A 17,761-nucleotide genomic window follows, 5' to 3' on the forward strand; every position below is an offset into this window, starting at 1 on the left:
GCTCCAAGGTCAGAAGCTACCAAGAGCTAATTGAACACCAACCTACAAGAACAAGAGCTCACACAAGCTCAATGTGCACTAACTACAACACAGAAGAGAACACAAGATATCTGGACACGACTTCCCAAAAATATCAGTTTCTTTTTTCAATTTTCCTCAGTCGTCATTTCCCGGTCTTCCTGTATGTCTCTGTCCTCCCTGCGGTACTGTTTGTCTCTGAACTCGCTGAACCTCATTATCAGAAACAAATTATTTTATTTAATGTACTGCTTTCCGGTTTAAAATATTACTGGTTGAACTCGAGGTTGAACCCAAAAGTGATAAAAACACGTGCAGTTACAGTTTACACTTTAAATAGCTAAAGCTGATTAATTACAACTGTCCATTTGACAGCATCTTGGCAGCAACACAAAAGCTCCATTGTTTTTGATTTAACATAATTTTAACTGAACAATATGAAGATTTTATTGTAGTAGATTAAAATAATTTGAGTTCTGTGTTCCCCAACATTGAACATTTGTAGTGTTTCCAGACGAAACAGTTTACAGCTCCTCTAGTGAGCACGGATCAAAATATGCTTGCACTAATGGAGGGAAAAGGAGCTGCTGAATATCAACTCATCAGCCAGAGTCCCTTTGTAATAAGAAAAACAAACAAACACAAAGATCTGTAAAGTCTGACTGGTGATCTACTGGACATTTTAAAGAAATAATTTAACATTTTGGGACAAACACTTTCTCTTTCTGAGTCACAGAGCTGGCAGTCAGGACATAGTTAGCCTAGCTTAGCATAACGTATCCATCCGCCCAGAACTTCTCAGCGGTGTCTCGGGCTATGGTGGTTGGTGAGCACAGGTTTTACTGTGTTGTTGCTGTTTGTCTGCCATATATTAACAATTAAAGTCAGCCTGGTTCAGATCTCAGTAGTGAGTGAAATATTATCAGAACAATAGGATCAAAGAAGTACTACTACACACTATAAAACACTTCTGGCTATAAAGGCTAGTTGTTTCCTACTTCATGGAGAGCAGCAAAATATCTAAACCTCTCAAACCACTCCTGCTGCATAACCCACATCTCCAACTTCCATCTCAGTCTTCACACATGACCCTAGCCCCATGGATTATCATAACATTTGAATCTAAGAGCGAAGCACCAGGATCCTCAAAGACTAACTGAATGAAAAGATATTTAATCTTCTGCACCATAAATAAGATTTCAACATGTTTGCCAAGTTATTCCTGTCCAGTTAACTAGAAAGTACTCAGATCATTAATTCAGAGTTTTATTGTCAGTTATATGTATCTATGTTCAATTCACTAACTATAAATTTATGTTTTTGCATTTATATTTGACTTGTTTTATACAAAACAAGCAAGGAGATCATGTCCATATACCTTAATAGGGAATACAGTCGCAACTTGAGAAACGGGTTAAAAACCTTTTTTATTTGTTCTTTTTGGGCAGTGGTTGGAATACTTTTCTACATCTTTTAGGATTCTGGATTAATTAAACTTTTGTAAACGGATGCTCAGCTCTGTGACTTAAATGTACTGGGGCGGGCCCGATCTTGTCAAGCGGGCAATTAGCTAATTAGCAAAAGGCGGTGACTTTTTAATAAACTCACTGCTCAGAAATGGAACAAATTCTAACTAACATGAATCTAAAGTGACCTGAAAGAGCTGAAAGATGAAAATCTTTGTGTCTTGTTTCCCCCGTCAGGATCTGAGCCGTGCGGCTCCCACAGAGGGCCAGTCCATCCCATGTAGCATCTCCGTGTCTGAACCAGTATCCGGCCTGGACTCCATATCACTGACAGTCAACACAACCGGACAGAACTGCTCCTTCAGCGTAACATCTCCAGACGCCGGAGGAGACAGCGGCGAGTGTAGAAGAAGAGACGAGGAGATACAGACTAATGAGATCAGAGGAGCGAAGGAGGTGAAAGAGGTGGAGATGGGAGCTAACTATCTGGAAACCAACCAGCTAGGAGTCGAGGATGGAGGGAACAAGGAGGTAGGAGATGTTTTCACCTGCGTGCTGGATCACCTGGAGCCTGGAACCGCCTACCAGCTGCTGGTTCAGTCCCGGAGAGACGAGGAGACGGCGAACCTCACCCTGCACACCAGTGAGTCCTCATACTACACAAAACTCAGTCCATTTCTTTGCTTGCTCCGGAGCTTTCATCAGTGTCACACAGTCGTCCTCCACAGAGGGTGTTTGCTCAGTTAAAAGTTACATTTTTATTAGTATTCAATCATTTTTTGTGCTTAAAGTGCGCAGACTAATTAAAAGAATTAACTTTGAAGCTCATTCCGCTGCATGCGATCATGTTGTCTTATTTTCTGTGCCAGGTAAAAGTACATTTAGTCTGTAAACAGATGATGGAAAGGAAGTGAGTGAGAGTTAAAATTTAAAAACACATGTTTACCCAGCATGCACCTCTTTGGATCATCCACTGTGTTACATTTTATTTAAGTGTCCCGCCCCCCTCCCGTGTGCATCCTGACAGATATCCATCTTTTATGAATAGATTTCTGAACAAATGTTTAATACATTAAAATCTGATCTCAATAGACCTTTTGCACAGGTGTAACCAATAACATTATTGATGGCTCTGTTCCAGTCAGTGAGCCAGCACTCCCAGTAGCAGCAAATGGAATTCAGCCATTACTAATGTTTTTAGTTACACCTGTGTCACACTGAAAAGGTCTGTTGGATGTCCTGCAGTTGATTGTTGTAAAGTTACACATTTTACGCAGCTGACACTGCTCATTTATTTCTTCTTACTTTTACCCTTGTTTCTTTCTAGCTTTTTAGCGAGAGTTGAGATGAAACCGGTGATCAGTGGATGGAAACCTTGATTTATAGTATCAAATATTTATTTTATACTTTTTTAAACAAATATGTCACGTGTACAGTGTCTGCTTAATGTAAAAAAAGGTACCAGCCCGTTCCCTTATCCCTCCCCCAAACCTGCTCTAACAGAGTTTACTTCAAATCACTTTGGTCCAGGATGTAAGGTTACAAAGCAAGAAGTGAAACATAACACACCAGTATCACATCCGGACTTTACACTCACTTACATCATACAATCCACGATACATTTACATTACATTGCACAAGTATCCGTGACCCTGGCCCTGTCGATCATTGATTACAAGATGAGTAGAACCTGAGTGAAATGAAACCTCAGAATTATTATATTCAATTGCACTTGAGCACATAAAGCAGAAAACAGTATGACAGACTGGTTGATTAAAAAACATTAGTGCAAGCGATCAAACAATATTAAACTATGCTTAAAAATAAATAAATAAAGTGCCGGAAGTGCTTCAAGCCGTCTTGTTCCGAGCAGATTGTTTATTTAGGAGCACTATGGAAGTTGGGATGAAGGACAGCTTATAGCGGTTACCTTTACATCTGCTAGCTCTAAGGCGTTTCCCTGAAGGTGATATAGATGGAGGGACAGAGGAGAGTGCTTCTTTAAATAGGCAGTAACGGAGTAACGAATGTTTCGAGGTTTAAACAGGACGTGTCGTCCATCAGAGTGTGGGTGGGCGGAGCGGCGTCCTTCCATCTTGGCAGTATCGCTCACCTGGCCAGGAGAGAAACAAAGGACAGAGTGCGACATTTGGATGGAGTCAGGCGAGCATCATTCTCTCCAGTAGTGTCACAGAGGCGTCTGAAAAACCTCCCTATAGTTAGGATTTTTTGGAGTTGTATGAATTACTTATCAATAGAGAATATACAGTATCTCACACCCCTAAGTGAAAATGTTCATTGTGCCATTTTCACAGGTGTTATGCTTTTAAACGCTATACAATTCTTTGTGGGGGTCATCAGTAGTGATAAATGATTAGTATTTCTTTTTATGAACGTTAACAATCGTTAATATATTATTACATTTAGTAAAAGTACCATTCCTGGAATTGCAGCAAAAACATGTGGCGTTAACCACGTTTAAACGATGTGAACAGCAAAGTGTCTGAAAAGGACCTTAGGAGGTGGACGCATAATTCGGCAAAGATTTTGTAGGCTACCTGCTGAGATTTACATCCCCCAGAGGAAAGCAGTATTTTACGGTCAAGGTGAAGCTGATTTTACCAATTTTTACATGCTGTTGGGTTCAGTCAAACTTTATTTGAATGGCATCTTTGGTACAGGTTAGTTAAGTATAAAGTGCTTTACAGACAAGCTGGTTTTAAGAGTAAGAAGCATCAGATATAATGGAGAAACATTTTACTGCAACATGAGTACTTTTATTTTCTTACTAAGTACATGTTTGTGATAAAACTTACATATTGTAAGTTTTGGTTGCAGGCCTGTGAGTGTTTTCACACTGTTGTATTAGCACTTAAAGGGTCTGAATTCTTCTTCCACTGCTGATGTATAAAAATAGACTTGATCACTGAGCTGGGACGGCTGCACACACCTGTACCTGTAACAACCTGCAGTGTTAGAAGTTAAACACCCCGTTCACAGTTATTTAACAAACACTCTATTGTGTTCCGTCCTATTGTTTCCATCTCCTCTGACCTCTCGCCGTTTGAAGTAAAAGAACACAACCTCCTTGTTGTGTAGAGTCTTGAGTTAATGTCATGTAGCTTCCCTCTCTGCAGCTCTGTGATTAGCTACAGGAACCTCGGCCCTGCTGAGAGAGAGTGATAGAGCGGTAAAAGTGTGTGTGTGTTGTGTCTCCGTGATGGCGGGCGTCCAGAACAGAAGTTGGACCCTCAGTGTGTATTTCCATCGTGGGCAGAGCTCAGAGTTCAGCCATTTCCTGCCTCCATTGTTTCTTTGTTCTGGGGGAAGCAGTGGGAAAGGGTGTGTGTGTGTGTGTGTGTGTGTGTGTGTGTGGAGGAAACAGGGTGTAGCTGCACCCAGTCGAGTCCCGACAGTAACCTTCTCAGCAATGCAAAACACTTGTTCTGTGGTTTCTAATCTTTCGAGGCGCTGTGACTGTGACCTTTAGTGTTCATGTGACCCCTGCAGGTCAGTTTTTACCTGCTTACCTTTCACTTACTTACAGCTTTAGTTAACCGTAAAACTTCAATTAATAGCAGAGTCCCAAACAGCCGCCTACCCCGTTCACTGGCCTGGTGTGGGAACACATTAACGCAGGTCTCGATTAAACGCCTGGTCTGGTTTTTATAGAAGCTCTCTGGATGTATAAAACCTCTTAAGGTGTGTTCACATACAACGCTTTCCTCGCGTGCGTTGTATCGCTGGACAACTGCGAAGTGTTCACACACGAGGCGATAATGCGAATAAACACAACCCGTGGATATTACAGCTGTATGAACCTAAAGTAAACATTTTGCTGTGATTTAATGGCAATAAACGGATCAAACTGATGCCGAAATAACTACAGTATGATGCAGATTTGTTAGACATCTGAATTCATGCTTTCTCAGGTCTGTCAACAAGTAAGCAGGACAACAACTTTTAAAATGTTTGTTTTCTGAGTGGAGTTCGGATCGATCAGGGCTATGCTAACTTGGTCACAGTAAAGTACAACGACAGCTGGAATAAAGTTACAGACACATGTTTTCTGAACTCACCAGGTAGTTCAACCCCCTCGCTTTCTTTTCTCCAAGTAATGTCCAGTTTTGTCTGGTTTTTATATAAATATGAAGTCGTAGTCCAGCAGAGCTCTAACAACAACAGTGGAACAGGATGTGCAAGGAAGCTGCTGAGAAGCTCCGGTGAAGATAAATCAACTTTGTAATCCCAAAAACTAAAGTAAAAAGCTAATTTAATAACAGCAGTTTACTGAGCTCCTCCCGCGGGTAAACGGCGTAGTTGTCCGAGCATAATCCAGTCCGACTACGGATGTTTATTTGTCCAAAAGTTGCAGCGCGGCTCCCGGCTCTTTCTTTTACACTTCCCTGGACTTAAACAGCTCTGTGTCGGCCAGCTCCGCCTGGTCCTCTCCAAACAACGCTCTGAAGCCGTCAGTGACATCTGGACAGTCTCACAGGCTTTCACAACATGGTGTCAAGCAAATTTCTGAACTCGAGCGAATGTCACAACAAACGCGTCTTCCGCACCGCCTGGAGCGAATTTGCAGGAATTCGCATGTTTGCATTGACTTTGTGTGTGAACACAGCTTTAAACCCTGTCGGGTTGCTCGCTTTGGCTGCTTAGATCGTGAATACAAATATAAATGTTTAAACTTGTCAGTACGAACAGGCTACACATCGTTAAATCGGTTAGATTCTCCACAATTTAATTGTTCAGCTCATTTTATGGAAACAACGAGCCCCAAAGTCTAATTCACTCAGATTATACCGGCGTGGACCTTTTTTTTTTTTTGAAGCGGTCGTAAAGTCCAAATGTGTCCGTTCCTCGATTGTTTATCTTCCTTTAGTCTGCGAGGCTCCACCGATCAAAAGAATCAAAACAGCTTTTGATTGGGTACGCTTGTTTTCATTACATTGCTGCCTACAAAATGAAAAAAATGGTATTAAAGTAAAATTTATACTGGTGGAAATAAACAAAAAAAGCTATTAAAGTTTTACGGTAATGACTTTACACAGATTTTTACACAAAGCCATTAAACTACGCAACAGTTTGTATAAATTCAAAATCTATAATTATCAGGATAAATGTCAATTAATTAAATCTTTGAAGTTTAAAGGCTGATTTTTGTTGAAGTTGAAGAAACCAGATGGTTAATTGTTGTTTTTAAACTTTTCTTTCTGGTCAGAACAAACACTTGATGCTGTTGTTATTGACCAAAATTATATTGTGATAATTATTGTTTTATTGTGCTGCCCTATTCTGATGGTTTCAGCTTCTCTCATGTGAACAGTTGCTGCTTTGTGATTGTAAAAAACGTTGAGGTTTTGACACAACGAGCGTTGTGAAGGAGTCACTTTGGGCTCTGGCTAACTGTGACTGCAGAATCTTTACAAACCAAACAATCAATTTTATGGAGGAAATAATCAGCAATGAAAAGAATCATCAGCTGCAGTCTGAAACTGAACAGTTCAGCAACATCCTGCTGCACATTAATGATGAAGATACAACAGGGACATTTTACTACATTTTCCTGATTATACTCTCACACATTTAGTTAAGTAGAGTTTCCAAAGCAGGACCTACAGTGTGGTATTGGTTCAAGGATCTGAGTACTTCCTCCACCTCTGCTCATTTCCCTTAAAACACCGCGAGTGATGAAGGAGCCGCTGATGGAGACAGAAACATCAACAGTCGGACTGAGAGGTGGCTGCAGAGGAGAGACTTCTGTTTGTCTCGCTGTGGCATTCGGCGGCAGAGATGTCGCGGCCTGATAACATCGTTCAACCTCGGCGCACACAGAGGCATTGTGGGAAAAACACAAACCAGGAAGCCGGGAGCGCTCAGGCAGGCGGATGGCTTGAAGAGAAGCATGGGAGTGTTTTTATAGTATATGTGTGTCAACAGGACTCCCACAGCGCTCAGACTTTGATGACAAGGCCACAGATTGAGGCGATGGATCCTTCCTGCCGAAACCTTCCTCACGCTCACAACAGATAAATCACGTTGAAGTCCCACTGCTTTAGGATGCAGTTTGTAGATTTTCCTGTCTTTGCGCTAAGCTAGGCTCACACAGAGATGAAACTGGGCTGTTTTTATGTTGACGGAGTCGGGGGGGTTCATGGGGGCATCACAACCAAAAGAGAGGTTGAATGTCGGGATTGTGAACATAATAAAATAATATATTTATATATTAGTTGCACTAGTAATGGGAGCACATAACTTGGAGATTAAGCAGTTTAAGGTCTTCTTACACACGGAGAACGTAACACATGTCTAACAAAGTGATGATTCCTTGTCATTTTTGAGCGCTGGACAAAGTACTCAACACTTAAGTAAAACTAGCAATACTACTGTGTAGAAATACTCTGTTACATGTAAAAGACCTGCATAAATAAATCTTAGAACAAAAGTAAAAGTACTCATTAAGCAGAATGACAGTTGCATTACAATTATTCATGCATCCATTTCTTCATCACTGTATTGTTGTTGCAGCTTAATTAATTAATCGCAATAATGTATATCTAATTTATTTGTTAATATTTTGTATTATTCATATCAGTCCGCAAAGTAACTAGTAATTAAAATTTTCCTCAGAAGTGTAAAGTAAGAGAATAAAGTAGCAGAAACTGAAGATGCTCCATTAAAGTACCTCAAAATTATCAGTGATGGATTTTCTCACAGTGTCCGTTTGCCTCTTCAGGGCCGTCAGCGGTGAGCGGCCTGGCGGTGACCTCCAGGACCTCCAGCAGCCTGGGCCTTTCCTGGCAGGCCGGCCCAGGCAGGACGCAGCGCTTCAGGCTGCAACTGTGGGATCACACGGGTACGTCTGTCATGTTTCATCCCCAACAAGAAGAACATAATATCACAGCTCGCAGTGCGAATGAGTTGAACGTCAAAATTTGACACCCCGAAGCCTCACAAAGGTTTGCCTTATTTTGAAATTGTACAGGTGAGAGTGATGCCATCAAGTAACCTTAAGGTAACCCTGCAACAATTTATTTTTAGCTTATTGTGATGTCATTTCTATCCATTGAACTTATGTAAGTCAAAAAACATAATAATTTATAAAAGTAAATAAAAAAAGTGAAATTGTGTCATAAATTAAAAAGAAAATACAAAAATCGGGCATATTTTCTCATAAAAGTAAACACATAAAACATTTTGATCTAAAAGATTCCTAAAGGTAGAAAGATGAAAAAATATTTATTAACATACCACAAATTATTTGAAATATGTAAAAAAAATTTTTAGATTTGCTCATTTTTATGAGCAGGATGCAAAGATGTTTAATAAGTGCTGTATGTTCACAGTTCATGTTATTACTTCTACTACAATATTTGATAATTAGGCCTACTGTGTTTAAATATACTACAACTACTATAACTCTATACTAAACTACGCTAAACTACTAGTATTTCTCTTAATCTCTCTCGGACATTCCTATCAACCTGCTTAGCCGCTCCTCTGGCGCTACTCGTCTGGCCATCATGTGATTTTTCACCGCAACAACAACGTAATAACGTCGCCACAAGCGTACAACATGAAGCCCTAACTTTCTGCTGCAAAAAGATTGAATGCTCTATCTATTTTTTAATTTGGATCGCTTTTTAACAGAATCATGCAAACAACTGTCTAATGCCAGTCCTTTAGTGCCACCAAGCGTTTTCACCCCATCAAAGCTCTCCGCTGCTAAAAGAATGAATACTCTGTTATAGTTAAAAAAAATTTAACGATCTCCGTTTTCAAAAGGTGAAGTTCTAGAAAATAAAGAGTTTTATTTGAAAGTATTAAAATCACCCAAAAAACTATATATATTTCTACTTAGGTAAAAGGTTTGAGTTCGTCCTCTAACGTAGATTATGATTACAGGGTCTTCTGCCCAATGAACAAGCTGCTGGAGAGTCATGTGACCTTTTGTTCCACCTCACTACTTCTTCCTCTCCTCCGTGTCTGCAGGTCTGCTGAGGAACGAGACCTTGGAGAGCACGGCGACGCAACACAAACTCCTCGACCTGACGCCGGGGCGACTGTACAACGTTACCATGGTGACGGAGGCCGGCGGGCTGCAGAACAGCCAGATGATGGAGGCTCAGACAGGTAGAGCGAGAGAGAGCGAGAGAGAGAGAGGACAGGATGGAAGGAAAGAAATCTTACATTTCAATCTCTTTTTAGTTCCCGCTGCCGTTTCCAACCTCACAGCTGACGACGACAACAACAACAGCAGCAGTACAAGCTTGTCGTTGTCATGGCAACAGCCCAACGGCGACCTGGACACGCTCATCGTCACCCTCTTGACCAACGGCACGAGCCGCCGGGAGACGACTCTTCCATCGGACGCCACGGCGGTCACCATCGATCAGTTAACTCCTGGCTCAGCCTATCGGGTCGCAGTGACGTCGAGGAGCGGCAAGCTGACGAACCAATCAGAAATCACCGTCAGGACAGGTGAGGTGTTGTTCTTTTTCTCTTTTTGCACTTTTCCCTTTTATGTTTCTTCATCCTGTCTTCGTCTTGTCTTCAGCTCCGGCGGCGGCGTCCCTCCTCTCCCTGACGCTCTCCTCCTCCGGCGGTCTCCTCATGTCTTGGACGCCCCCCGCTGGACGCTGGGAAAGCTACAGGCTGTTCCTGTTTGACGGCTCTCAGGAGTTAGTCAGCGCCGATTTGGACCGAGAGGCAGTGAACTTCAGCTTTCCTGGGACGGGTCTAACGCCTGGGAGGCTGTACAGAGCCGTGCTGAGAGTGGAGAGTGGAGGACTGACGGCCGAGAGCAGCTGTGAAGGACAAACAGGTCTACTACTACTACTACTACGGCAGAAATATATATTACTGCAAAAATACAGAAGACAATATATATAACTAGCAGAGGAAATATATAAACTTTAGAAATATCTGACAAAATACAGAAAGAACTACAGAAATGTATGACTGAAATTTTTTATTGTAGAAATACATAACTTAACATATTTAAACTTTTTCATGCTGCTGTCTTGGCCAGGTCACCTTTGTAAAAGAGATCACTGATCTAAACAGGTCTTACTTAGTTAAAGATGGGTTAAATGATAAAAAACATAACTTAAGTAAACAGTATGACCAAAAAAATATGTTCAGAAATACAATATATATAACGGAAAATATGTACTGCTGCTGGAATACAGAAACATAGAAAACATATCCCTGAAAATGTAGGAGCATAACTCCAGAAATACAGGAAAGCAAGAGATAAAATATGTCTGTACATTACAGAAAATTGAAAGACAAATATAGAATTATTTGAAAGAATAAATATACATATCACTGCACAAAATACAAAAACATAACTAATCGTTGCCACTGAAATTGATGATTAAAAAGCTAACAGATGGAGTATATGTATATAACAAATGACAGAAAATACTTTAGAAATACATAACTGTGAAATACATATTACTGCAGAAGTATGACAGAAATTATAGAAACATAACTCCATAAACTGCAAAGATATAAGAGATAAAATACGTCGGTACATGACAGAAAAAATATATATCACTACAAAAACAGAACTACACGTGACAAAAAAAGCAGAGCAAAACCTCAGAAATACATGACAGGAAAACTGAGAGTGTGTAAAAATATATAGTTATTACTACAAAAAGAAAGTACTGAGGTAGAAACGCAGAAGAGAATTGCTGCAGAGCGTTTTGTGTTTGACGACCTGAACCTCGTCCTTCTGTCCCTGCAGCTCCGGCTCCGGTGTCGGACCTCCACATACGGCACTCGGACGAGACCTCGCTCAGCGCCATGTGGAGCCACGCCCCCTCCGGGTCACGTGACAGCTACTTCCTGACCATTCGCCACGGTAACCATCAAGATGCCGTAGATCAGCTCACCTGTATCTGTTCTGATGAATAACTCAGAAGGTTGGAGAGACGGGCTTTCTCATTTGCTTCCTGTATCTCGCAGGTAACGTCACTGTGGACACCAGGGAGGTGGAGCCAAACATGAGGGAGTGCACGTTCAATGTGCTCACACCTGGGAGGCGGTACACCATCACCGTGACAACCAGGAGCGGGAAACTGAACACCTCTGTGTCTTTGGAGGGGAGGACAGGTGTGTTTTATATGTTAATGCTCCTCTGTGAGGTCTCAGAAATGGACCTTTGTAAATGTTCTACTGGGGATACAAGAGGAGTTAAATAAACCGTTGTTCCTTTCCATCATTAAAATAAACTATAAAATATACGGTAGTAGTACATTCTGTCACGTTTACAAGCATGTATTTGTACTGTTAGGACACAGAAGTCCCTGTCATTTGTAATTTTTCTGGGAAGTTCAGGACCAGAAGTCTTTCATATATTTATATTTAAAATTTAAAGCTTTTACCATTAAAATAAAATCAAATGTTTAGGCCTTGAAAAAGAAAAAAATACCGAGATAAATATATAAAAAATAAAACAGTTTTCCTCACCCTTTTTTAATTTAATGTAGAAAACAAGACCATCATGTTGTGAATCTCAAGTGTAGTAGTACAGTTAAATTAATAATTACATTATATATTTAAAAGACTTAAGGTCCTCACATGCATGTTTAACTGCTCAGTGTGTTTGTGTGTGTTGCAGTTCCCATGGCGTTTCGTGTCATCACTATGAGAAGCTCTGGATTCAACAGCCTCCAGGTATCATGGGAAAAACCACCAGGAGACGTGGACTCGTACTCACTGATCCTGCTGCACGACAGGTGTGTCTCTAAACCAGAGTCTGGGTGCGTTCAGGGACACAGCAGGACCACAAGACGTCTCGCTCGGTCACGTGTAAACAAACAGCTCTAACACTGTGCGGAAAAACCAAAACAGGTGTCAGGTTCTCTGATGTTTTTACTGTTGGTCACATATTTTATTTGTAAAACTTTATCTCCACATGTTTAACCCAGTGGTTCCCGGCGTAAGGGTCTGGCACCCTCTGGAGGATCACAAGATGAATCTTAAAGGAGACCTGTCATGCTTTTCCACATTTTATGACTTTTCTACAATGTTATAATGTTGGATGTTCATGTTAAACACGGCCAAAGCTTAAAAAAATGAGGTTAAAGTATTTAAAAGAAATCACTGTGTGCCAAAACCTCAGATTTCCTCCTGTTCTGAACTGCTTTTTCTACCAACGGAGCCAGACAGAGCCGCTGTTCCATATATGGTCATGTGCTCCCATAGCAACGGCACGGCAACGGCTCAGTCTGCCTGTTCTGCCCAGCAACAACAACAGCCTGGTAAAATGCTTCAGGTCTTGGCCAATCAGAAGACAGTGGGCTTTGAGAGGGGGGGGCCTTAAAGAGACAGGAGCATCTATAGCTTGTTTCAGACAGAGGCTGAAATGAAGGCCTACATGAAGAGCCAGTATAAGAAAAAAAAAGCTGCCATACAGAAGTCACAGAACTACAATATAGGTCTAGAAAATCAGTTTAATAGGTCTCCTTTAAGGGTTCATAAGCAACGGAAAGAGCTAGAAAGTTGATTATGATTGTTTAACATTAAATTAGTTTTTTGTTTAACCTTTAGCTCAAGTGAAATGTTAAAGCAGCTGAATTTGTGCAGAACAAAAACTAAATGAGGTCCTACGTTAGAGAGAAAATCATGTTTTAGGAGGGAAAGAAAAATCAAATTTAGGAGCACCTTGCTAGCTTTATATAATATTTTATCATGCAACTATCATTTTGTGTAAAAAAAAAAATATAAATAAATAAATAAAAATAAAAAAAAGTTTAATTATCAAGCAGAAAAGAAAAAAAGGTTCAGCAACACAAATTCATTAAAAATTTTCGGACTTTTATTGTGAAATATTTGAGCGTTGAAGCTCTTTGGGCCTCAATGAGTTATTGAAATTAAACCATGGGAGAAACCACATGAGGATTTCACTCTTTGGTGAAGTCACACACACCTAAAACTGTGTCACGAGCTGAAAAGGTCGGGAACCACTGATTGAACCACAATACGCAGACTTTTATTTTGATAGGGTCACACATCTTGATAGCTGTGAGAGCAGAAGCTGTTCTGTCTGTGCTCGTCTGTCAGATTATGTATACAGATGTTTTTAAATTGATGCACCATGGAGGATGTTTATGTTGACTTGGTACGAATCGAGCGACAGAACAGAGGGAGAAATAAAAGTTTAAAGTTAATTATTCCACATCAGCGTGACTCTAAGCTGCCTTTTCCCTCCACAGCGTTGTGGTTCAGAACTACAGCGTTACGGTTGGTTCTTCTTCTCTGCTGCTGGCTGGTTTGACGCCTGGCGCCCTCTACAGGCTGCTAGCCACCACCGTCAGCGGGGGGCTGCAGTCTGAAACCACCAGTCTGGAAGGACGCGCCGGTGAGTTACTAAATTTGATATTATCACTGTAACACTTTATTTTAAAGGTCGGTAGTTTCTCAGTAATTTCTTGGAAGTTTCCTTGAAATAATTATGTATTTTTGGCAGTGATTTTAGTAAAAAGTAGCTCAATTGTGTATCCATTATTGATTTACTATTGGAAACTTTATTGTCCATATTTGTTAGCTGTATGCTTTCCTGTAGACACGTTTGACATGTTTAGCTGTCCTCGTGTGCACTGACTGAAATACTGATCAGGTGAGCTTGTAGAATATGATCAGGAAGTTACAGTAGAGTAAAATAAAGCACTCAGTAGGTTTTAGGGTTGGGTATCGTTTAAAATTTTACCAAAACCAGTACCCTTAAACTGATACTGATACCAATACAGTACCTTATTCGATACCTTGCTTTTTTTTTGTTGTTAAAGTAAAATTTTTTTGTTTGTTAGGCACACAACGGAAAAAAGAGCCGTGCTCTTCTTTTTCTTTCGGTGTGTTGCTTGTGTGGTTGACTGCAAGCAAAACCATACAAATAGTAATTTTTTGACGCAATCTTTTTGCAAAAAGTATCGAATGAAGTACTGGTTTGACTGGAGACGTTTCGATAATACTCGATATTCGTCTGTTTTGGTCGATACCTTAAAGGTATCGCTACTCGATACCCATCCCTAGTAGGTTTAAATGTGAGTACTTTTAGGCCAATATAATAACATAAATAAAGGCTTCAGTATTTCTCCTCCAGGCATTTTAAAAAAGAGCTTTGGAAATAAAATGTACATAAAACATAATTGTATAACAGTTAACTGTATTAATACAGATACAGAAAACATTTGGCCAATTATAAATAATTGACCCCTTCTTTATGGCGGGGGCACATAAGTGTTTCTAAAACCCTGCCTATGAACCTGATGAGTGAGAAGCCGTGTCTCTGCCTGCATACATATTTTCTGTTTACACTGCAGTGCTACGACTCCCAAAACTCAGATTTTGACGAGTATGAACTGAACTCTTCAGATTGCAGTTGCTGCACATTGTGTAGCAGCTACAGACGGTATCAAAGAAGCGGACATCTTGTTTTTGTTTTTTATTTTTTCAACTAGGCAACGGACATGATGATATTTGGACTGTGGCGCAGGCTAGCTTGGTTAGCTGGGTGCATCTGTAATTCACGTTTACTGTGATTTTAGCTGAGATGCTAATTCTGGCTAACGATAAACAGGCTTAAAACAAAATGTACTTACTGGAAAAATGAACCGCTGACTCCTGATGAGCTTTTTCAGCGGCGCTGGTTTAATGTACACAGAGCAGCAGATATGAGTCGCCTCAACTCGTCAATCAGCTTGTAGCCCCGCCCTAAAGCCTCCCCTGCTTCCTGGTCTCTGTTCCTCTAAATGGGACCATAATTTACTAAATGAACATCATGCTGTGTTGAAGAAGACTTGAAACTAGCGACTGAGACCAGAAACTCATCAGGAAAGTGTTTACTGAGGGAATAAATCAGCTGAGAAGTAGAAACATTTTCTCATAGACTTCTATACAATCACACTTCTTTCTGCAGCCGGTGGAGTCGCCCCCTGCTGGCCGCTGGAGAGGACGCAGGTTTAAGTCGCCCCCTGCTGGCTGCTGGAGAGGACGCAGGTTTAAGGCTCTTCAGCATTGGCTTAACTTTTCAGACCCGCAGGGTCCGCCCATTTTATTCTGTCTAGTTTCAAGACGCTGATGTTTGTTTCTAGAAAATTCCTAAAAAGTGGAAACTACATGTAACACTAATGTGCTTTTGGTTGGATCTCCAAGTACCCTTTAAGTTAACGCAAAAGATTAAAACCAGACGTTCTCCCAGTTTGTCACTGTGAGAGTAGACGTTTGTTTTTTCAGCAGAAGCACGATTGTTTGGTTATGAGAGTTATGTAAGAGTGTTTGATTGCCGGTCAGTCAGACTCTTATTGTGTTGAGACAATATTCCCATTCAGGACTTGTGTGGTTTCCCATCAAACACGTTCAGCTGCTGCTTACAGGAAAAACAACCAACAGGAATGTTCACAAACAGTTCAGAGTACATCAGCCAGAAGATCCTGAGACAAGAGAGTAACGTGTTTTTATTATCTATCTCAGATATAGTTCACCTTCTGTCATTCTGACCTAATCACAACTGAAAATGCAGATTTGTTTTCTTCTGTGTTCAAACACTACTGAGATAATTAAACATGTAACAACGTCAAGTTTCTTTGTTTAGCAGCTTTTCAAAAACGAAAAGGCAATTTAGAGTTCTTCACATAAGACAATATATAAAGGACCCAAACAGGATTTATAAATAGAATAAAACAGATTAAATAGGAGCAACAGCAACAAAACTCAGAAGCTTGTCAATACATGAGTCCTTAAACTGAGTCGAAGTTAATAACATTTTATTAGCATAGCATTTTATTGTGAGAAACCTGTCTCTATCTTATTGTGAAAATTAATTCTTGACCCTGGAAACTTTAGTTTGAAACCATAAAAAACATGTCGTTACACCATATTTCATTACTAGCTCTTCCCAGAGCTTTCAACCAGAATGAAACTTTTATCATGTGACAATAAGTTCTTGTATACAACTGATTAAAAGATCATGGGACGTAATTCAAAGCAACAAATAAAGCCAGAAAGTGGATTTTGATAGTTTGACATTAAATTGTAAACATTAAAAAGTGGAAACTTAACTTTATTAAAAATACCAGACTTATATAGAGAAATGTTAAAGCAGCTGAATTTGTGCAGAACAAAAACTAGATGACTTCCTGCGTTAGAGAGAAAATCATGTTTTAGGAGGGAAAGAAAAAACAAATGTACGAGAACCTTAGTAGCTTTTTATAATAGTGTTGTAGGCAAGACCGCCCACACTGAGACCAAGTCAAGACCAAGACTGGAGTTTATCGAGACAGAGACAAGACCAAGACTTTTAGGGGCTGAGAGCAAGACCAGTTCCCCACATTACATGGCACACAATAAAATGTGGAACGAGATCAGAGGTACTTCTTAAACTGAACTGAAAGATCCACATTCCCAATTAAAACACCCACATACAAACTCTGAAATCAACATAAGCATTTTATTCAACACTCCTTTTCCATGCTGACCATCGCGGGGACAGCCGTTAACAGGAACAACACATTTTTAATTAGGGTTATTGGTAATTGGTAATACGTTTAACATCCAATCAAAGTTAGGAAGTTAACAAATAAATCAGACAATGCAAAAGCAATTTATTGATATTCCCAAAGTTATGGTCTTGAAATAAAATCCTGAGTCCTCAATGACCGGTCTTGAGTACTACAACACTGTTACATAATATACATTATGTAACTACGACTTTGCGTAAACATTGATTAAATTAAATCAAAAGGGAAATTTAAAGAAATAAAACTGAGCTTTAAAGAGCCGAATGCTCCTTATTTCTAATTGATCAGGTGATTCATGTAAAAAAAAAATAAAAGCAAAAAGACTTGATTTAACAACTTCCTGTTATTCTGTCTTTATATTACATCAAGCGAAAATCATCTCCACAAAAACTTATAAACGCTTTTATCATCAGTGTCATTATTAATTAAGTCATCATTTACAAATGTAGCCAATGCTGTGTTATCTGAACCTTTATGGATTTATATAAGAAGAGTGAGTTACCAACATTTAAAGGTCCAGAGGTTAACGTGTGTGTGTGTGTGTGTGTGTGTAAAAGTGTATTTGGTGATAATATCGCAGTTTTTAGAACAATAGCCGAAATGCCAGAAATGAGGTTTGGAATGAAACACACACAGAAAGACACTCCCAGTGCTCAAAGGCTTCCTGCGCGCACACACACACACGCGCACACACACACACACACACACACACACACACACACACACACACACACACACACA

The 17,761-nt window shown here is 40.1% G+C and overlaps 1 protein-coding gene across 1 annotated transcript in view; it reads left to right on the top strand.

The window, feature by feature from the left end:
- The window catches only part of ptprb (protein tyrosine phosphatase receptor type b), a 65,422-nt gene that overhangs the window by 10,161 nt on the left and 37,500 nt on the right, over positions 1-17,761 (top strand). The window contains exons 3-11 of the mRNA XM_046038876.1: positions 1,722-2,127; positions 8,227-8,346; positions 9,483-9,623; positions 9,699-9,971; positions 10,048-10,314; positions 11,245-11,361; positions 11,466-11,612; positions 12,121-12,238; positions 13,718-13,863. Coding sequence (XP_045894832.1) covers positions 1,722-2,127; positions 8,227-8,346; positions 9,483-9,623; positions 9,699-9,971; positions 10,048-10,314; positions 11,245-11,361; positions 11,466-11,612; positions 12,121-12,238; positions 13,718-13,863 — 1,735 coding nt within the window. The remainder of the gene's footprint in view (positions 1-1,721; positions 2,128-8,226; positions 8,347-9,482; positions 9,624-9,698; positions 9,972-10,047; positions 10,315-11,244; positions 11,362-11,465; positions 11,613-12,120; positions 12,239-13,717; positions 13,864-17,761) is intronic.

This window comes from Micropterus dolomieu, linkage group LG23 (genome assembly GCF_021292245.1).
Source record: "Micropterus dolomieu isolate WLL.071019.BEF.003 ecotype Adirondacks linkage group LG23, ASM2129224v1, whole genome shotgun sequence".
In the NCBI taxonomy this organism is placed as follows: domain Eukaryota; kingdom Metazoa; phylum Chordata; class Actinopteri; order Centrarchiformes; family Centrarchidae; genus Micropterus; species Micropterus dolomieu.